The following is a 23,642-nucleotide window of genomic DNA, read 5'->3' as shown; positions in this document are numbered from 1 at the left end:
ACAAATCTCATTTGATTTGTGCGAGGGCTGTGATACTGTCCAGATGCCCAAACTGAAGCAGGGGGTTTCCTTGAGGGGCCACACCCAGAGCCTTAGACCTATAGGTATGATCCACAAGGCAGTGAGCATCGTGAGGAGATGCACTCCCATGGTAGCCGGTGACCAACGATTGATTCATACGCCATTTGTTCCTTCAGGATACTGCAACCCATGTGCACCATTGGTTTGGAATCAGGGTTTTCCAACTCCGCTAAGTGAACTTCCCGTGTCCACCAACCCAGTTAAAGCGCCGGACATTCGCTTTTCGTCCTCTCAATTTCTTAAACAACACCCGTTATGCGAGAATGCATGAGTAGGACTTCCCTATCAGAGGCTGTATACGCGAATAAATATACTTACATATCATATGTGTTTATATATAAACTGATTAATCTCAACATGGATGCATAAATGGTGACATTAGTTAAGTAACTAGTCCACTGACAATAAATAGTCTATTCTCATATTTTATTAATCATGTAACGTGGAGTCATCGCATAATTTGTTTTGTTTTGCTACGTATATCAATCATACTGTATCACGAACATCGTGAACTACCGTATTCCAAATAAGAGGTTCAGTGGTGTTTTGTTAGCCTTAAGATTTGAATACATTTAATTCAATCTTTTATGGAGTCCCAATTCCAAATTATTAAATAATCCTTAAACCCAAGACCAAAGAACTATTCAATGCTTCAAAGTTTTTAATTGTACTTAAACTGATGTCATTTTTTATGTTTTGAATTCTTTTTTGAAGTAAATAAATCCAAACAGATATCCTACAGTTCAAAGTTCTATAATTTACCCTTGCAGGTCAAGGTAATTTCACATTAGTTTTCAGGAGAACCAGACACCATCCAGACTTTCATGTGACAACCCGAACAGTACAGCTCAATCCCGTTTAACAGGAGAGCCAGACACTATATGGGCTTCAAAGCTACAATCTGAATAGTACAGCTCAATCCCGTGGCGCAACCACACAGGTACAAAGCACCCTGGTGGACCATTCGCACCATTCATATACACATTCACATCACATGTATAATTATTCCGATCAGTGATTAAGTAAATCAATTATTCACAGCATGAACAGGCCAAAGTTGACCCATTTCGCTTACACAACAGTCAAACTCATTACTGTTAGCAACGGCGACATACCTTACAATGCTTCAATGACAATAGCCCTTGAGAACACTGAAAAGCAACCACCAGTATGAATGAAATCGGTTAACCAACAAACCAACTTTTCACATGAACAGTCAACAAAACTTGACAAAGTAATGCCGAACCATCCACAATGTCAATGGCGAACCTCCAGTCTCATATAAGACCTTCAGTTCTACATGGTAATATAGCTTATACTTCATACAACACATATGCAGGGTAGTAAGAGAAACAGTCCATCCTGAAGCGCTTGAAAACCATTGTCTGGTGTCGGAATACTGATACAAGACTACCAAGATCATTTTTATCTCATTTGCGAAATTTTCATGTTTCCAACTTTCCAGACTCGGAGTTAGGGGTTAGTATCCCTTAACAGATATCTTAACTACACGATAATCCATCATAAGTTATTTCTATTATTTAACTGAAAAGATTTCTGAATGGATGTTTCAAGAATAGATTTGGAAACAAAAATACATACACAATGGAACTTACTCACTACGTATTGATCGAAATATTTGAAAATCTAAAAAAGTTAATTGTTCCGAAATATCCAATGCAGATAATTGATCAAAATTTTTCTCTGATGGAATCTATGATTATTAGTTTAAGCAAAAAAAGAAAATAGCAATATACTACTGATAACATTTTATCAATCTTTCTTTATATAAATGAAGAATATTTTAAAAGCAAATTGTTATGAATTTAAAAAAATAGAAAGACTGTAGGCACTGGATATTAGGTAATGATGGTACATCAGTTGTTGAGGTTGTAAATCTTCATCAACTAAAATGGTTGAGTCATGTGTTACGTATGCCTGAACACTGATTACCACGACGCCCAATGATCACTAGTGTTGTGGATGGTTGGAAGAACGTTAGAGGCGACCAAATCAAAACGTGATACTATTCCTTAAAGTCACTAACATATGTGTTATGAATTTATAAAAACAAAAGGTCGTTGGCCAATTTGTTGTGACCATATGCCCGGATTTTCATCACGTGAATTATCCACCAATGGGAATACGACTTGTCTAATCTTAGCACTATGCCAAAACAATGACCTTCGACCGATATGAGCAGTCTAGCGTTCTTATTGGTCCTTTATCCGCCTATTCCTTCCACTTGAGTCCAAAAACACCAATTATAGCTTCTGTCATGCGAACCATTCATTTCAAGCATACTCGGTTTATATATCAGACAGGCAAACCGTATCACACCATAAAATAGAAAATAATATTTATACAAGATCAAGCCAAATGTGACTGTGATTGTGGGAGACGGTATTTAATAAAATGAGTCTATATTTAAGAATAGTAAATCGAATAAAAATTATGAATGGGTCAAAACGAAGCTTATAATAAGATGAATGATGTGAACCGCAAAACAAGAAGCCTTAACAAATTACGGAAGCTATTTTTGGGGACGTTAATTCATTTAATTCAAAGCTTGTAAAACTGTAACATTTACTTTTGCCCCTAGCCTATTCTACAGATCATAAGCTTTCGTTTGATGTATAATTCATTGCCATAGCATTTTCTGTTGTAAAGCTATTGTCATTTAGACGTAATCTTTTGTACCCTATTTTCTACTATAATTCCCCAGTTTTGGACATAATTGTATTTTTCTAATTATTGTACGTTGTGGTCAGCCTATTCATCTATTTATTCATGTAACCTTTCACCCTAATCTGAATTGGGAATTCGAGTGCTAGATCGGGGTTGGAATAAAGTGATTAGCGTTCCAGCTGTCTTTGTCTTCTCTCTCTCTCTCGCGTGCTTGCCAGCCAATCAGGGATAGAATAGTTTTCGTCTCTCTGCCCCCACTTCGAACTCACGCATATTAGCCTCAAAGGTTAAGCCAGTCAGCCTACCGGGTCAAGGTCTTAATCTACATTACACAGGTCATACTCGGCACTAAGTGGGTAGAAAGATTCAAGGACGTAACAATGAACATATATAGATTAAATTTAATCACTCAATAGTTAAACAATAAGAATATATATAAAATAATTGTCCACTAATAGGTCCCGAAAGTTACCTGTACTTATATCTTCGCTAGGATATAACACAAATATATTTTTTTAAAAAATCTGTACTTGTAAGTTAGTATCTACTTAAATTAAATATTCTAATAGACAATGTTTTATAGATCAAAGAGATTATGCAGATGATAAACCCATTGAAAAAGATCCCTCAGCCAATGTCCTTGTTTTGTGTACAAAGTTAGTTATCCTTTGGTAAAGTACAGAAATTGGTATCGAGAAGAATAGGAATATCCTTTTTTTAAGTTTATATGTTAAAATGTTTTGTTTTAGTTACTCACACTCAACTACTTATAAGTAGGTAAATTTTGTTTGCTAAAATAGTTTAGACATCAAAGTTAAAAAAACTTGATTCATTACAATTAAAAACAATAGTGACTTACTTGTCTTGGAGTCAATATACTATCAAGATCAATTCTATCTTGTACTAATTGATCTGAAATCATTTGAAGTAATAATTGATTAACTACTTTTTGATCATTAGGCATTAAATGAGGGCAAGTGATTAAAGTATCTAATAGTGTTAGCATTTCTCGTTTTAAAACTGGATCACTTTCAAAATCCTACATGTAAAAAAAACATGATAAATGAAATGATATGAAATTCATTTTTAATCTTGAAAGAAATCACAATTATTGAATAAAACGTCTTATTAAAAATTACATCAATCATTCCAATGCTTAGTAAAAGTTGACTGACTGACTCAACTAGTCTGCATCTGGAATCAACAGGTTCCTCTTGATACATTCATGTCTTGCCTACCGTGTTTGTTTACTTATTTGCTTGATAAAAGATCTTCTATTCTGTTTATGATTTTGATTACAAAGTTGACGACTTATCAGGTGATGATTTAAAGTTCTTCAAAACTTACTATTGATATTATTCTACGAATGTGTACTATACTTTTAGACAAAACTTGTCCTCTGGTTTTGGGGTTGCTATGCATAACTCTAACATTCAATAAAAATTGACAAGTAGGTCCCCTATACCAATTTTTTAAAATATACTTATTGTATAAATTTTAAACATTCTCCAAAACAAAAATACACTTCCCATGTGATTCGTTCAATTATTTAATGATATTAGTAATGCATCCGATTTCTTATTCAGGTCACTTTATATATTCAGATCACTGATATGGAGAGCTAATCATAAGTAGCCTAATGAGAAGGTCAACAATAACAGTCAGAAGTGACCTAAAGGATAAGTGCATTTCATTCGCTAAGAGGTAGATCAATTTCCTATGAATGAGTTATTTCCGCATTTTATTCGATAGCTCAATACACTTTCTTACTTACTCTTGTATTCTCGGTTAAGTAGTCAGTTGGGGCGTTAGTGCGTAGCACATAATATATCAGTATCACGTTTTGGATAACACCCGTCACAATAATTACCATGCCAAAAATTATTGACTGGAAAACTATAATGAACGACTTATTAGTATATCTGCCTTTAAGAATCCAGTCATTTTATTCAGTATTTCATGGGGTTCCAGTGAGAAGTTGAGTTCAGTCAATTTCATCTATGTTCCGTAGGATACAAATATTACCAATCACAATGGATGGTGATAGTGTATCATCACGGCTTAACTGAAAATGTATATGTGAACTACAAAGTCATAACTCAAATATTTTAAGGTTAGAAGCACCAATTAAAGGCTAAAGTTTCTCAATTTGATCCCTGATTTGGTCGTAGATAATCACTTTTAAGGTATTCTGTACTATAACGGATGGTTTGAAATATATATCTTTCTCTCTAATATAATAAGACAATACGGTAATACGATAATGAAACTAGTCACGTTCTATTAGATTCACAATTCATGACCCAGAACAGAGAACTGGAGTCCAGACTAAAGAATACTTTAGTCACTATCAATGAGCCCAGAATAGAAATCAACAAGAGGAAAAGAAATCACATATTTATTAATCAGTAGGCTAAGTACCTGTTTGTCCTTACTCAACGATTAATCATATTGTACTTTCACTACCACACATCAATAAAAAACAAGCTTTCTAGTGTTTCTTGGTTTTCAACTGTTCTCTAACTGAAGCTAATCAGTGATTTAGTAATTAAACAATATATTCAGTGATATATACATATTATGGCGTTTGAAGCGAAAGGTACCGGGTTCGAGTCCCAGAGTAAACATCAACAAGTGTGAGATGCAGGTACATCCAGTTGACGAGTCCCAAATAGGACGAAACGCGCGTCCTGGATTTCACTGCTAGCCACTATCCATCTTTACTTATAATGCTTGTGAAATAAGGCTATATCGAGGCGATACACACAGTATGCACATATGCCAGTTAGAAACTGACCAGTCGCAGTCCTAACACATCGATGGTAAGATTCAAACAAACACTACGAAATGTATTTATACATATTATATGTAAACAAAAGTAAATATTCCGTTATTGATATCAAGGATAAGAATGACATCTGATAGTCAGAGTTAACGATATTGGAGAATAAATAACCAGCATAACTCATTCCCTTCTATCCCATTTTTGTTAAAGGATTTTACTAGCGAAAAATCCTATTCTTCTGGTTAGTTATACTTTATATTGATGTAAAATCCACTCAGTAGATCTGATAAACAATAATCATGAATCAGTTGTACCTTACCGTTATGGTTTAATGGTTAAGATGTTTAACTTCTAGCCACAAAATCACAGATTTCAGTCAAGCTTCACCTAATTCGATTTGGGTAACCGTATAGTATCATTAGCTCTCACATTTAGAGTGTAAATTTTATTAAAGTACCTAAAGAATGAGTTAATTTATTTTGATTTATTTTGGTACGGCCGAGAGTAGGGAGAGTCCGCTCTCTCTCTCTCTCTCGAAATGCTCTCACATAGCCACGCGTATATAGCCTCTGTCAAGGAAGTCTTACTCACTTCCTTCTCGTGGCACTACTGTTGTTTACGAAATCGAGAGGACGAAAAGCGAATGTCCGGCGCTTTAACAGGATCGGTGGACACCGCGCGTCCACCTAGGGGAGTTGGAAAACCCTGATTCCAAACCAATGGTGCACATGGGTTGCAGTATCCTGAAGGAACAAATGACGTATGAATCAGTCTTTGGTCACCGGCTACCATGGGACTGCATCTCCTCACAATGCCCCACTACCTTGTGGATCAGACCTATAGGTCGAAGGCTCCGGATGTGGCCCCCTAAGAAAATCACCTGCTTCGGTCTGGGCACCTGGGGAGTATCATAGCCCTCACACAATTAAATGAAATGACAATTTTTCGTATGGCGCATATATATCTGGTGCCCCTTTGTACCAATATTTAGGTCTTCAAATAAATAAATAAATACTTCTCACCTCATATACTAGTAATCTTCATCAATGACTGACTACAATAATAGTAATAGTGATAATAATAATAATAAAAGTCATGTTAACTCACATCTGGAAATTTAGTTATCCAATGTCTTACAACATTCAATACACGTAAACATGATGCTGTCGCTAACATTGTATTTCGTTTTGCTTGATTTGTACAATGTCCTGTATTGGTTCCAACACCAAGACATGATGATTGTATTAAAGTTGGACTAGTTAAATTATATGGATGAAAATTGAATGTATTATTATTTGATGTTGAATTGGTATTGGTTATCGTTCCTGGAGTTGATGTTGTGATTATATTCAATCCACTTCTATTTAAATTTAAACGAAATGTAGTATTTGATGTCGGTGTTGTTGATACCATGGATGAAGTCATTAATGTTGTTGCTACTACTGTCCCATTTGTTCCCATAGTTGTTGGTGACATTACTTTATTAGAAATACCAGGAGATAGTGGGTAAGTATAGCCAGAAGTATTTTGAACTTGTGAACGATTTATGAAAACTGGAGAAATGATATTACTACTACTATTACTACCACTATTGATAATCGAACTACTACTATTATTAGTAATATTACCAATAGAAGGATTGGAATGAGGAGTTGGACCTAATCTTAGACCAGTTTGTGAAGCTACAGAAGTCGCTGTACCAGCAGAGAAACGATAACCACTGGAACGAAAAAGATTCGGTCCTAAACCCATAATTCCAACTGCAGCTAGAGGATTAGCACTACCTGCTGTTGCGACTGCAAATGCTTGAGCAGCTGCTGTGTTACTCGATCTACAAGAAGAAAAACAACCAAACTTATAATACTAAGCTTTCAAATTTCCAATAATGACTAAGTAATTTGAATATAGAAAAAATGGTGACACCATAATTTATGGAGTACCTTTGAGTGGCTCCAAGATGACCATGGAACAACTTGCCAACCTACCACGACCTAAAGAAGGTTATAAATTAGCACCAAAAATACGATTAGGATTTTGACAAGCCTTTTGACTGAACGCTTGAATCAGTTTCAAAAGCTCTTCTAATAATTCCAGGCTAAATCTACTCAGTAACTTGAACACGAGAGAATAGGTGCAAAGTGTGAAAAAAACGCTTTACTCCAAAGTTAGTTTATGTACAGCAAGTCGACGGTATTTATGGTATTCCAGATGATCTTGTGCTTCTGGAAATTTCTTCAACCATACAAAATATAGTACCAGGAAATGTGACAATAACTTCTCACTATTAATATGTATCTGAAATACTTCTATTCAATGCTGATTGGGTAAAATGTTTCCCTGCGTCTTCAGGGCTACTACCTAGATCTTTGGAAAGCTTGTCATATGATTATTGATAAGATATGAGATTTTCTGAAGTTGTTTAATTTGAAGAGAGTTCTCATCATGAACAAACTACCTAAAACCAATGAAACATTGGACAGTTTTCAATAAGTCTATACTTCAAACTAGTTCATGGTGATAACTACGTTTTAACAGCAAATTAATTGTCTGTGAATTTGTTCAATTTTAAGACTGTGAACTACAAACGATTGTGAGATTCTTGTAGTGTAAAACGAGTGCTAACTAGATAGACTGGAAGACTAATACATAACGCACCAACAATAGTATCTTACGAGATTGAAGAGTGAAGTTAGGAATTTTAGGAAAAAGCTTAATATTCTAAATTGGAATGGTGATAAAATATCTCTGTGTATATATACATGGTGATAACCTTGACCTTCGGACACAGAAAATTAACCAATCAGAAGATAGAAAAGGTCAGTGATGTGATATAAATTGGAAATAAGTTACTGAAACTCCACTTGAACATCAGAACTACCATTTAACAATAAGAAATTAAAAAAACTAACTAATTTGTGGTTCTTTGAGAAAGACTACTATTCAACTAAAACAAAAGTGAGACTTATTACTTAAATACTTTGAAACAATATTTATAGATAAATAACCGGCATTTACCGTCGTTTTGATCTTCTAGAAGAAGTGACCACTGCTCCTGGTCGAGTTCGTTTATTAGAAGCTAATTCACCAAGAGATGGATTTACAACACTTGATCTTGGTGATTCAATTTCTGCTTCAGGGCATGAGAACACTGATGGACGTTTAGGTTTTGATACATTTGAAACTCCTGACCCTATGAAAAGATTTTTTGTTGTTTTAAAAGAAATATAATACTATATAAATCAGAACATTTTGACGCTAATAGCTATCTGAATATTGACATTTAAAAGATGTTTGCTTTTTAGTGTATCGGTTGTCAGCGAATCGCTTTAAGCCACCTGAATTTATTAAATTATCTGAATGTTAGATTCTCTTATGAGTTGATGTGATTTAGGCTTCCCTTGATACATAACTCTTTGATAAATTGCAACGGACCCGACAATCGTTAGTTGATTATTTCTATTATTTATAGTTCACATCACACACTGATCTATGACAGATGATTGTTGAAAACGTTGGGGCACAGTACGGTTGTTTCGTCCTAGTTTGAAACTCTTCAGTAATACACATCCATTACTCCATCACGAACCGAACCCAGGACATTCTGGTTTCGTGATAATGTCTGACTTTTAAACCATTGAATTGGGTTACAATAGTTCAAAAATTTATTTCATTCTCTTATATCCCGTGGAGAATTATGAATGGTAACTTTGAGAACTATTTATGGACCAATGTGATATGTATATTTCCTATCATATAATTGTTAAGTAACTAAGCTATTCATATTCGTATCCCTCTCATTATAAGCTTTATTTTGACCTATAGACTATTATTATACGATTTACCATTCTTGAGTTATCCCTAGTCTATTAATTACTGTTCCCCCTATTCACAATCACATTTGGCTGAATGTTGTACAAATGTTATGTTCTATTTTATGGTAGGATGTGATCTGTTTGATTGGTATATAAACCCAGTATGTTTGAGAATAATGATTCATATTGCAGAAGCTGTTATTGGTGTTCTGGACTTAACTGACTGGGCTAGGCAGAAAGCAGGACTGCTAAGTACCTAAGACCGCTCATACGGCTTTTGTGTATCATAGCTCTGATCGATAATTTACTCCTCTCTGATTGGCGAGGATTATCACGTTCATATATATCAAATGGGCAAGAACGCACTCATTCGATATAACACATTCGGCACAGGATATGGTGCTACTATTTTCTAATACTATTGATGAGTGACTGCTTCACTTTCAACATGGATGAACTCAACTAGTTACAGCTTTACAATAGAATTCCTTAAAATGCTTCTGAAAATAAGCAGGCACTTGATTTTTTTTATATAACAAGTTTGAGTAGATGGTTCCTGTGTTTAAAATGTTCCTCTAGCCAAGTTTTAATTAGTTTCTACTCATTGATCATAAATGTAAATTTACATCTATAGTACAGAAGTATTATAATAATCTAACATCGGTTTTATAGACTTCAATACTTCAGAAAAGAAATTGGAAGACATTATTCCATATAATTCGGTCATGGTTTATCAAACAGTCGGTTAGTACTGAATTGAAGTCTATGATATACATTTGCATATGGCAGCTTAAGTAAGTCAATTTAATGATCCTTACACTCAATATCATCTACAAGAACGAATCTCCATATTCTATTGACTCATTTATAAAATTTTTAATCGGCTTTTAATACAAAATATTTTATCATCTTCATTATGGGATGAAGATAAATTAAATAAATCATTCTTATTCACCGAAGACTGATAGAGATTCAGTCCTAAGTATAAGATGTTCGTTGGAGGTGGTCAACAGGAAACCCTGCAACCGGGTTTCATGCTACTTGGCACTCGTCAGCAGATGTACCTATAATCTTGAGGGAACTGGTGCTCTCTGACGGATTCGATCCCGTGACACTCAGCTTCACAGTCAGAGACGTTACCACTAAGCTAATCAGTCTTAAGTATCAATAGCTAAAACATTCAAATAATTACTAATAATGATATGAATATCATAACTGTTGGATAAGAAACTGACTATCTGGACTCAGTGCTTAATCTTTTAACATTTAAACTTGATAGTAATGGGTTTGAGTTTAAATGTGAACAAACAAACTAGAATACAGGTACATCCAGTTGATGAGTCCCAAATAGGACAAAACATCCATTGGTAGACGTTTTTTTAGAAGTATTACAAAATAAACTTACATGATACTACAGATCCTCTAGCACAATCAATAATTCCTAAATGTTGTGGAATAAGTGAATCATTTCTATCTCTTAACATTATATCTGAAATTCGTTGAATATTACTTGATGATAACGAATTTATTGTTTCTAAGGATGGTTTATTTTCATCTGAATGATCTATTTCTTTTCCTTTGATCTTTCGAATAGTTTGACGCTGAAAACAAAAAAAAAGGGTATTTCCACACAAATATATAAGTTACTTGATTTAATTCCAATAGTCTATACATTGAAATATGGAGAAACTTAATTTTGATTGTTAATGTAAACCAATAGAAAACAAGTTAAAAACAGCTTGATTAACAGGGAAATAGAAGCTTGCATTAATGTGTTTAAAGTGTTAGTGTAGTGTATGCTACTTATGTCTATCGACTTAAGTAGTATGTAACACCATTTGAGAGTGAAAAACATGGCAGCATAAGGTTAAGAAGATCAAGTTGAAGAGAACAGAAGGAAAAGTAGAAAGAAATTATGAAGTTAAAGAATCATACAAAATGTGAAAGACAAATGATGGAAATTGTCAAATAAAGTATTCAGTATATGGTTCTCATATTTTATCAAAATATTCTGCAATTTTGTATGGAAAATACATTGATTGTCCTCACCTGTATTCTCGTTCACAACACTAGGAAGATGTGAATTTGTCTGTCTTTTTTTCATAGTTGAAATCATGAGTCAATTGAAGTTAGACTACCAGGGAAAACCTGGAAGCACTGCTTCAAGGTCGTTTAGTCCTATTATGGGACTCCTCAGCAATGCGCATCCACAATTCCGCACTTGCGAGACTCAAACCCAGGACCCGCCAGTCTCGCACCAGAGCACTTAACCGATAGACCACTGAGCCGGCTTCCAACGGTGTTGATGTTTAACTTCAATCAATCCACGATGTCTGAGCAACCGTTCACTAATTGTCTTCAGTGAGTTGATATCTCCACAACAGACTTGGTTGAACTGCACTGGTCACTGCTTACCACTAGAACTCAAGGAAATATCTCTTGAAGTCAGTCACTAGTGTGCATATGATTATAGATTTGTCAATAAATTGTAATTTCATTCCCGTAGATATAACCTCAGTAACATGTTTTCTCATTCGTACTTATCCATGTTGTTTCTTGTTTTCTGATTGGTTGTTATTACCTACTTATCTTCCTGTTTCCCAAGGTTATGTTTCATTCCTATAGATACAGATTTATTCTAATTCATATTTGCATTATTTAAATATCAGATTTATAAGTACATATGAACCTGGCCTAGAAATAATTAATCTATTTTCGTTTCCAGGGTAATATGACAATATTTTACTTTGTTCATGATTATTATCATCCCTCTCTTCGTTCTACATTTAATTTATCTTCCATTATTTTCATATAAAAACGCTTCTCATAATACAAATAATCATATGCTCACCAGTGACTGACTTCGAGAGGTAAATACCGGAGTTCTAGTGAGAAGCAGTGATCAGTGGAATTCAAACCACGTCTGCTGTGAGATATCAACTCACTGAAGACAATTGGTGAACGGTCGCTCAACTTCGTGGATTGGTTGGAGTTAGACATGAACACCATCGGATGCCTACTCAGTGGTCTATCGGTTAAGTGCTCTGGCATGAGACTGGTAGGTCCTGGGTTCGAATCTCGCGAGACGAGGTCGTGTATGCGCATTTCTGAGGAGTCCCACAATAGGACGAAACGGTCGTCCAATGCTTCCAGGTTTTCCCTGGTGGTCTAGATTCAATTGACTCACGCTTTCAACCATGAATATATCAGATCTCCACAAAACCCCTTCTCATAATAATATGAAAATACTTTGGCATGTATGTAACAGTTTTAATGTCCAATCTTTTCTTCTCAGTATACTTTGAACGAAAACAATCTACAATATTATAAATACTGACAACATTTGAAATGAGAAATGATATAGCCAGTGTAAACTTAGAACACCTTCCATTCACCGTTATCTATTGTTTGACATTACCTAATATCATTTTGAGATGGTGGAGAAGATTTGTAGCTCATGCGGATGATTTTGACGGAGTTTTGTTCTCTGAACTGGATGGTTTGGTCGTGGGGCTTGTGTTGATTATGTCATTCAGAAGAACGATGAAAGCTTCACGACCAAAGCATCCAGCTCAGAGAACAAAACTCCATCAATATCATTTTGTTTATTACTTAATCCTGATTGAATTCCATGTCAGTGATTAGTATTTAATGACCATTCAGTGTAAAAATTTCAGTCCTTGACGGAATAGTACAGTAGTAATGTGGTGTGTGCTACTTATGTCGACATAAGTAGTATATAACACCAATAAAGAATAGAATACCTGGTATCAGAAGGTTGAGAAGATCGAAGAGGAAAGAAAGGGAACAGAAAGTAATTGGTATGTAAATAAATGAACAATGAAGTCTGAGAAAATAATGAAGGTTTTGCGAATGATGTATTTGAGTATGGTTTTTACATTCTACCAAGTAACGTTGTAATTTCGTGCTAAATATAATAGGTCGTCCTCACTTTTTTTAGTACTTTTTTTTAGTACTTACCATTTCGAACCCATTCCATTCTCTGTTGGAAATCAAATGATGAATGTCTAAGGACAATACCTTTCTGTTACCACATTCCCATGCATTAGGTAGTACTACCTTTCCCTCGGACCTTAAGTTTGTTGCTCTTAGTGTTACTGCCCTGAAATGAACCTGTCTGTCACGATAGCACTTAGAAGATTAAGCGTTCTAGACAATACAGCTAGATTGGATCATCATAACATTCAAACTCGGTCACCACTCCAAGCCAGTAGCTTAATAATGACAATAGGTAACAACATTACCTAAACTACTTTCCTAATTAAATGTCCATCATTCTGTATTCAGAAAATACATTCATAGTACTTATAATCTAATGAATTATTAAGCACTAAAGTAGTGATGAATAAACAAATCAAAATATCGACCCACCGGTTCATTTGTTGTTTGATTCAAATTGACTATTCCAGCCTGTTTGTATTGGCTTTGAATTGATTGTTTAGCATTTGTTGAAGCTTCTAAAACACCGGCGGATTTCGTAGAAACATTTTTGACAGTTTTGAATGAATCCATATCGGTGTTCTCTCTTTCTTCAGAGGCACCACGAATATTCACACATTGTTTTGCATTCTATTAGTATGATATATTATGATTAAGAGTCAGAATAACAATGGAAAGATATCATTGGTTAACTTAAGTATACTTTACCAGTGAATTGACTGATCTTATCATACAATGATACTGAAAAACACAGGAGCTGTTACAGTATCTAAGCTGAAGATCTTGGGGAATGATGGATGACTTATTTCAGACATCAAATGTTTTGTAAAAAAAATAGTTGTTGGAATTTCAGAAAGAACTCGAAAAACATTGTATCTAAATATGAGAGTTCCCAGAAGTGAGAATTCATGACTCCACCAGGGATCGAACTTAATACTCATAACCTTGAGACCAAACGGCAAGAATCCACCGACGTATGTCAAATTTCAATCAATTCAAAATATTCCACGACGGTTTTCATTGTTTTTAGCGAATAACTGCCTTATATCCAACATTTTTAAACTCCAATGGTCACAGCTTTTCATAAGAATCCCAAAGTTTTCTCTCCAAATTAGTCATTAGTAAGTATATGATAATTATCTATACATAGGTTTGTGATCATTATTGACTATCATTGATAAATTGATTTCCACAAAAACCCACAGTTAAACAAAAACAAATGGTTGATAACAAATACACTGTGCTCTTAATTCCGAACGAACTGAAGGCAATAAATAAGGTTTTTAAATCACCTACTAACCAAATACAAGTACGAACTGATCACATAAAGTCTTCCTTTCTGAACCAGAATGCTAAAATTCATTTTTGCACAAAGTTTTTACGAGGCTTATGAAATTTCTTAAAATATTTTTATGGTCTGTTTCTTTCATCTTAACATCAAAAAACTATTCGCACTGAATCAAATCAGTCTGGTGAGACTATAGATTATGGACAACCTTTGAGAGACGTTAAAGTGACCCTGGGTATGTCCACCTACTAACTAGAACTAAATGAACGTTATAAACGTGTGTGAAGAACAAAGATTATGATTTACAGTTGATTGTTAGGTTTAGGAATTAGATTTATGGTTTTTATCACGAACTGACATCAGCTATAATGCCGAAACGCTATTTAGCCAAATGTATGAATGAATTTCGCTCCAAAATCCAAGACTTATTATCTTATATCTGATTGGTTCGTCTATAAATTGTAGTCTTACCATCAATCTGAGCATACATCTTCTTATTATTGTCAAATCATTTATAGACCGGTTTTGCAAACGTTTACACATCCTCCTCTTACAGTTCATGTTTGGTCAGTTACTCAATCAGACATCGACTAAATAGCCTCATAGCAAAGCTATATGAGAGGCATACATTTAAAAATCCTGATCTATAAAAATATAAACATAATGCAGTAATGTCTATTACTCACATTTACACAAATGATAACTTATCATTTCCCCTGTTAAATAAATCGCCTATTAAATAAGTGGAGAAAATATAATTGTTCTCCAGTGGGAGCTTTCCTTTTCGCGAAATTCTCCCATTTTCGAACAACGAGAAGCGTACTACGCTCGTATGATTTGTAGCTCAGGTGGATGATTTTGATGAAGTTTTATTCTCTACCCAAAGTTCGCGCTAATGATGTCGTTCAGAAGGTTGATGAAAGCTCCACGACCAAACCATCCAGCTCAAAGAACAAAACTTCATCAAAATGAGATAAGTATTTAGTATAGAAACTGTGGTTGGTTCAATGATTTAATTGAAATCTATCGGTTAAGTGCTCCGGAGCGATACTGGTAGGACCTGGGTTCGAATCTCGCGAGTGCGGGGTCGTGGATGCGCACTGCCACTGAGGAGTTCCATAATAGGACGAAACGGCCGTTCAGTGCTTCCAAGTTTTCCATGGTGGTCTACATTCGATTGCCTCACGCTTTCAACTAAATCTCCACAAAAATCCCTTCTGATCTATAATTGAAATTTACCAAATCAATATGCAGCAACAACAACAACAAAATAACAACACTTACTTTAATATCTGAACAAATCTCTGTGGAATACTTTTTAGGACTTGATGGAGATGATCGGATGATGATATTTTTATATTCTATATCATTATCTAAATATTTTAATTGAGTAGTATTATTATCATTTGATAGCTGTTGAGTTTGATATTGTGTTGTTGTTATTGGTGTTGTTTTTAAATGAGCAAAAGCTCCTGAACAATTCAATGCTGCAATCATTGTATGTTTAGCTAATGATTGACATGCAGTAAATGATTTTGGTGATTTTTTTAAAACAGTCAATCGTGTAGCTAAATCTAAACTATCAGCAACTGGATAGTATTTGGTTGTATTATTATTATTATTGATTGATAATGAAGATGATTTCAGTATTACTGTAGATTGTTTATTACATGTTTGTATGTTTGAAGTACTATTATGATGTAATTCAGTAGTATCATTTGATTGTTTTTGACTTTCTAATGGTACTTGTTGTTGTATATTATCTAAATGAAAAAATAAAATGAGAATACTTTAGTAGTAAGACTATCGTAAACTGTTGACTGTCAAATTTTGTTTAAGATGATCTTCAAATGTACATGTCATTTTCCATGTAATCAACAATTTGAGTCCAGAAGGGGTTTTGTAGAGATTTCAGTAATTTTATACGGTTGAGATCATAAGTAGACCACCATGGAAAACCTGGAAGCACTGCTTTAAGGCCGTTTCGTCCTATTGTGGGACTCCTCAACAGTGCGTATCCACGATCCCGCCTCACGAGATTCGAACCCAGGACCTACCAGTCTCGCGCCAGAGCACTTAACCAATAGACCACTGAACCCATCTTCATCAGGTATGTTTTAGAACAATATAATGATGTCATTACGCTTCAGATTAGTGTATAATAAGTTCTTTATTTTTTGTTGTTATGACTTCACTTCACTCAGCTAACAAGAGTCTAATACGAGAACGAAATTATGTCAATCCCGATCAATTTTTAGTCACTTCATAATCAATCAGAAATTACCTTCTATAAATGGATAGTTCATGGAAAAGAAAACACTAGTATTTCATAACATATTGAATGAATCTCTTAAAGTATTCTACAAGTTGATCTTCATGTACAATGAAAAAAACTAGGATGTATAAATTCTGTTATATGGATATAAATTATATATCTTCTCGTAACCATTAAAAGAAGTTGAATGAGTTTCTAGGACTGCCTATATTTGTCTTGGTTGTTGTTAGGAATATATAATTAGTAATATGGATGCCATGGGGTTGAGGATTTATTTGAGGATTGAGGATTTACAGTTATGGTATTGGAATGGTGTAGATACAAAGGTATTTCTACGACGAGACTATAATTTATGGACGACTTTTGAACGAATCTCAAGTGACCTTGAGAAATGTTAGCCAATCGGTAAACAGACAGTATGGAGTAAAACTGTATTATACAAAACCAAAGAATTAAAGTGGATACACTTCTTTTATATGGTCCAAAAACTTGTCAATGTTAGAATAAGGTTCAAAGGTTCCAAAATCGTAATGCATAAGGTAGAGGGACTCATCCATATGCCTCCATAATAGTCGGTCTCTGGAACCATGATAAGGTCACAAAAACCCTCTCAGCTACGACCACATAGCTTCAATATTGTTTGTGTGTACTACGGTTGTGTAAAATTATCATTTTTATTATGGATATGTCCCTAAAATACTCATACCAATGAACAGCCGAAGCTTCAGTAACATCTGCGATCATTGCAACCAGTGTTACTGATGGTTTTATGATACAGTTTGCGGCAATTATTATAATATGTCTTAGTCTCAATCTGGATCGAGCGATAAAGGTTCCTATTCTAGCAAACGTCTTCCTTCAACATATATTACATCGAAGGACAACATCACGGTGGTCTGCACAAGGTCTACAAGTCATTTAATACCCGCAATTACAAATATAGGAACTTCTTAGTAGTTTCATTTGTTGTAGCCGCTTAATTGTCACATCTTCTCTAAAATCCTCTGTGAACCGATCGTACATGAGCATCAGGTACTGAAATAGGCACCGTGACCTTGAAATCCCTCAAACGCTTCTGATTGACTCGTCCATAAATTATAGTCTCGCCATTCAGCCTTATGTTTTACTTTTATCGAATGTAACTGAGGAATCATGCATAGAATAATAAATCACAATTTATCATGATCACTAATAAACTAATCTTTACCTTCAGGAATTTTATCAAAACTTCTTCGTGATTGTATCCGATCTGTATTGATTTCTGTTGATAGTAACGATGATCCAATAGTTTGATTTAAATAACTTTCTAATAATCGATTATTATCATTTGAATAATGAAGTGATGATGGGGATTTAGACAGTTTTGAATAGTGACTATTATGATTATTATTATTACTACTGCTATGAATAAGATTATTGGATGGCCAATGAAGAAAATTCGATTGTTGTTGACTAGTCAACTTAGTTAATCGATCGAAACTTTTCTCATTTGTCTTTGTAACATCCTTAGCAACAATCTCTTCAGTTGGCGGATATTTGAAATGTTCAGTTGGCTTTAAAACAGAAAAATAGGCATAAAACATAAAATTCATATTCAAAGTCAACATTTAATGATCCAAGTAGTCAATAGTGAATCTATTTATCATAAAAATGACTAACTTTTGTAGATTATATGAGCAGAGAATAACAAAATTTTAAAAAATCTCTTCACCTGAATACTAGTACTACTAATACCAATACTGTAGTGAACGAGAACACAAATGGGGACAATCAAATGTATTCGACTACAAATTTACAGAATATCTTAGTATAATCTGAGAACCATACAGTAAATACTTCGTTTGCAAAATTTCAGTCGATTATCTCAGACTCGATTATTCCTTCTTTCCCATACCAATCACTCCTTGTTCTCGCTGTCTTCTCTTCGATTTTATCAACCTTCTGCCACCCGATTTTATCAACCTTCTGCCACCAGATATTCCACTTCCCATTGGCAACACATACTACTTATATCTGTCGACATCAACAGCACACACCACAATGCTACTACTAAACAGACACTGGATCTGTGTTCAATCATAGAAGATTTAACGTGACCGAGCATGAAACGCTTGGACGATTTACTACTTTCTAAAATTTTAAACTTCTGCACTTTGAATGTGAATCTGAAGACTTTATCATTCATCACACAGTCTGCTTGGTGAAAAGAAAGATTATTATCCTTATGTATGCTTACAAATGACTTTGATCTCCTAGTATCCTTCAAAATGAATGTTCGAATTAATAACAATTCATTAATCTATCAGATCAAGTTTTAAAAATTGATTCAGTCATTGAATGGTCAAAAATTTTTTCGAATAGATAGATCCCGAACCAACTCTGACTACTGATACCGCGTCACCAAGCTTCGTAATTTAAGACTAGTGTTCAATAGAACAAAACCTAGTTTTAGGATATTCTCTTAACTACATCCAACCACCTAAGAATCTATCAACATCTTTTTTAAGCAGTCCAATAGCTAATCGTTTTTCGACAATCAACATAATGTCAACGTTTCAAAATTCTTCAAGCTAATCAATAAGCCAGCGACTTCAAATTTACTATGATTTATTAAAATTATTGCTAGAAAAGGAGATGAAACCATATTTGTGCATCTTAATATGCATAATCCCTTATCTTGCTTCACCGAGATTATCTTACTTTCAAAACTTCGTCCGGCAATTTTTTTCTCTCAATGATATTCTTCTTTACTTCCTATCTACGCTTTAGTCAGCTAGTCAATTTTTTGAAGCATTACGCAACCTATGGGGTTAACCTTCTGTTTTCACCTTTCTGTTTTCATATTCTTCACAATGTTCTTCTCTTTAGAATGATTGCATGGTTAATCCATAAATAAAGGAGCTCTACAAAAAGCGTCGGTAGGTGAGAACAGAAGCCCTGATTTCAAACCCCTAATGCAGGGTCATAGCTGTGTTCGGGTGATCCAGAAAACTTCTCGTGAAAGACAAGAAAGGCTAAGGAAACACTAAGAAGCATTTTATCCATTCAGCGTTCACTAGAAGTTTTGTCAGAAACATCACGAAAGTGAAAAGTCCCATGTACAGTTTCTGATTGGCTGATTACTGCACTGCTACTATGTTTAGTAGCATTCGAGAATTTTCGGGAAAACCTAAGGACTTTTAAAAAACTATAAAACTCTATATTTTCTGTACATAAATGAACCTTTGGAGTAAAGTGCTTCTCGTATATTTTGCACCTTGTCTCTCGTGTTCAAGTTGCTATGTAGATTTAGCTTGAGGGTTACGAGAATAGCTTAGGAACTGAATATAGCGTTCAATTACCAAGGCTTATCAGCTGAGCACTGATAGGAAGTAGCATACTAGGATGAAGCAGTCGTTCAGTGATTACATGTTTTCAATGATGGTCTAACTCATATAAGTTCATAATTTAAAACTTATGAAAATTCCATAATCTACACAAAACAATTTTAATTGTTCTACAGTTGGTGTCTTGTCCTAATATGCATCTATTTACCATACCCAATTTTAATCAAGACGTTTTGCACACAAGGTATGTACACTGTTTTTTTTCTAAATAATTCATGTTATTCTTTCTAGTCTATAAGCACACGAAGCGGATTCATAAAATAAAAATGAATTGAGTCCGTCAAAAAGAATCAGTCCCATCAAGATAACAGGGACACCTTGTAGATGAGTAGTGCCAAATAGCATGGAACCTTGGTTGAGTAATGTTTCCTATCGACTGTCTACAACCATCCCATGTGAAAACATAGTGCACATGATGTCGAATCATTAAGTCTAGTGGTCACATTGCAACTTGACCGATATAGTTCCATCAGTACTAAAGGAATTATGCTAAGATAATATAGTTCACTAGTGAGTGACTAATCAGTTGTAAAAATGATTTCATATTACTGTGACATAAATATGATTCTCGGTTTACTAATATTTATAAACGATAATACAAAAGTATATCTTGACCGTTGCTGCTACCTAGACGTGGTGGTCGGGCTTGCCTGTCATGATGAACCAATCGAACTATACTGGCTGGAACAATCGTTCCTCAAGGTCTTACCATGTCAGGTAGATCAGTTGGCGGGCGGTAAGACTAAAAGCGCCAAAGCCAAGGTCCGAAGGCGAAGTCATACTGCTGGCTATACAGAGTTGTGATGGCAGTAAGGTGTTTCCTTCAGACAGCCAGCATAACAACCATTCTGTCTTCCCATAAGGGAAGGCTGAGGTTAGAAAAGGTCGACCCTAAAAGTGTACACCTCGCTTTATCCCACAGATATCCGTCTCCGGGGGTAGGGTCTAAGTAAGTACGGAGCTAACACAAAAATTACCCACAAAGTGCTCGTGCGTATCCGCTTTCAAGCAGTTGTTCCTTGAGCACTGTGGTCATGCTCTCAGGTCACTAAGACCAACTCTAACCCAATATCTTTTTCCGATACCTCTAGAAGAACCCTTCCATGGTGTGGGCAACAGGGAAGTGATAACCACCCTCATACCTCTAACAGTACTCAGGTTCAAACAAAAATATATCTTAATTTTACCTGATTTTCACATGAAATTGATATGACCACGTCTGATTTTGATATATCTTCTGATAAATTATGCTTATACCGTTCGCTTGTTTTGATTCCTTCTTGTTTTGTCATGACAACATGATCCGGTTTCGGTTGGTTTTCTTGATTTAACAAACTTTTAGATTGATTTAATCGATTGTCTAAATGATTACATGTTATACTATGTAAATTAGGATTGACAGAATTATTTTCACTGGGATCGGGTTCATATTTATTGTCATTATGATTGGTATTATTGACATTATTGCCTGTAGATACAGATATTTGTTTGTTATTGAATAATTCTTGTTTTAAACTTGTCGTCTCAGATTCATCTGGTACTACTTCACATGATGCTAATGGAGCTAAACGTGTATGCTCTTTTATAGTATTCATGGATTCTTTTTGATCAGTTGAATTAGGTGAGGTGACATTGTCTACCTTCTGTTTGAATTCAGTTTGTTTTTGTTTTTTCTCCGTCTGATCAAATAGTAGTTTGGGAAACAAAAAAAAACATAAATGTTTCAGTAAACGGGATCTACGCATTGAGATATAAAATGAGAAAAATTGATTTAGTGAGGTGTTCTCTTTTCGATGAATTCATTTTCAAAGCTGTACAATCACAAATATATATTATCAGAAGGAGTTTTGTGGAGACTTCAGTATTTTCCATAGTTGAAAGCATGAGTCAATTGAAGCTAGACCACCAAAGAAAACCTGGAACCACTGGACGGCCGTTACGTCTTATTGCGGGATTCCTCAGCAGTGGATTGGTTGAAGTTAGACATTAACACAATCAGATGCCGGCTCAGTGGTCTATCGGTTAAGTGCTCTGGCGTGAGACGGGTAGGTCCTGGGTTCGAATCTCGTGAGGCGAGATCGTGGATGCTCACTGCCGAGGATTCCCACAATAGGACGAAACGGCCTTAAAGCAGTGCTTCCAGGTTTACCATGGTGGTCTATCTTCAATTGACTCATTCTTTCAACTCTGACAAATATATATATTTATTTTTCAGGATGATAATAATTACAATATTCATAATAATAGTGGTAATAAACTTTTGTTAAATATGGTAACAGTGAGATAGAATAAACATAGGTATCTACCAGGTCGCTTAATGCGTACTTTATCCGAAAGAATTCAAGAACATAACCCTGAATGGCTAAAAGAAGGCGGAAACGGCTCAATAAAAAGTCCAATAATCGAACACTTTGAGAACACAGGTTACTTAATCAAGGCGGACTCTGAGTTCAAACTTATCAACAAGGTAAGTAGAAGACTGCCAAAGGCAGTTATATTGCATCTTATTAACATCTCCGAAGCAACAGCCATACATCTGGTAAAACCAAGATTGTGTATCTGAAAGGAATTGGTACAACTTCTTATTTTACGATGGTCTTTCTCCATACTTTTATTCCTTTAGAACCATCTGCTACCCCTTCCATCTTCTCCATAGACCTTCTACCCCCCAACCGGTTTATTTACGTTCCCTATGATCCTCCTAATTATAATTTATCACAATTTCAACATTTTATCTTATCATGCTGAGCCATCCATCTGCGATTATAATTTCCCTATTTATCTTCATGATGAAGATTCAAGTTTTAAACAATAAAACTAATATTAGCTAACCTGACTAAAAAAAGTTTCCAATACCTTTATTCATTCTACCTCATTGTTACCATGTTTAACAGAAGTTTATTACCACTATTATTGTAAATATCGTAATTATTATCATCCTGAAAAATAAATATGCATATATTTGTGATCGTTTGCAATGGCGAAGGTGTTCTCCCAATTTCTAATCTTCTGAATTCTTCATATCCCTGTCTTTTTTATCTTTCCAAATTTATTTCATTGGATTATACTCCTTCAATAACATCTTCAAACCCTAATCTTTCCGATTACTGCTTATACTTTTACTACTTCTACCACTATGAGATTTGAATCGACAACTGAACCTCTGTGCTAATGTGGTATGACAAATCGAAATGATGTACGTACGTACGAAGTTCTACATTGTGACTGACTGACTGATTGTACAGCTTTGAAAATGAATTCTCTCAAAAGAGAGCTCTTCGTTGAACCAATCTTTCTTTTAAATGTTTCAGACAGAAAATGAATATTTTAACTTCATTTTAGTTTACGTTACAAATTGATTGCATCC

The 23,642-nt window shown here is 34.8% G+C and overlaps 1 protein-coding gene across 1 annotated transcript in view; it reads right to left on the bottom strand.

Moving 5' to 3' along the window:
- Smp_127770 (putative ras GTP exchange factor) overlaps window positions 1-23,642 on the bottom strand; it is a gene marked incomplete at both ends in the record, with an annotated part of 111,860 nt that overhangs the window by 9,250 nt on the left and 78,968 nt on the right. Inside the window, 9 exons of the mRNA XM_018798590.1 lie at window positions 1,698-1,795; window positions 3,629-3,808; window positions 6,662-7,385; window positions 8,570-8,744; window positions 10,772-10,967; window positions 13,759-13,956; window positions 15,899-16,377; window positions 18,097-18,442; window positions 21,463-21,954. Of these exons, the coding sequence (XP_018653517.1) occupies window positions 1,698-1,795; window positions 3,629-3,808; window positions 6,662-7,385; window positions 8,570-8,744; window positions 10,772-10,967; window positions 13,759-13,956; window positions 15,899-16,377; window positions 18,097-18,442; window positions 21,463-21,954 (2,888 nt within the window). The remainder of the gene's footprint in view (window positions 1-1,697; window positions 1,796-3,628; window positions 3,809-6,661; window positions 7,386-8,569; window positions 8,745-10,771; window positions 10,968-13,758; window positions 13,957-15,898; window positions 16,378-18,096; window positions 18,443-21,462; window positions 21,955-23,642) is intronic.

This window comes from Schistosoma mansoni, chromosome 7 (assembly GCF_000237925.1).
Source record: "Schistosoma mansoni strain Puerto Rico chromosome 7, complete genome".
Taxonomy (NCBI): domain Eukaryota; kingdom Metazoa; phylum Platyhelminthes; class Trematoda; order Strigeidida; family Schistosomatidae; genus Schistosoma; species Schistosoma mansoni.
Note: the sequence above shows the minus strand (reverse complement) of the source record. Positions and strands in the feature narration are given on the sequence as shown.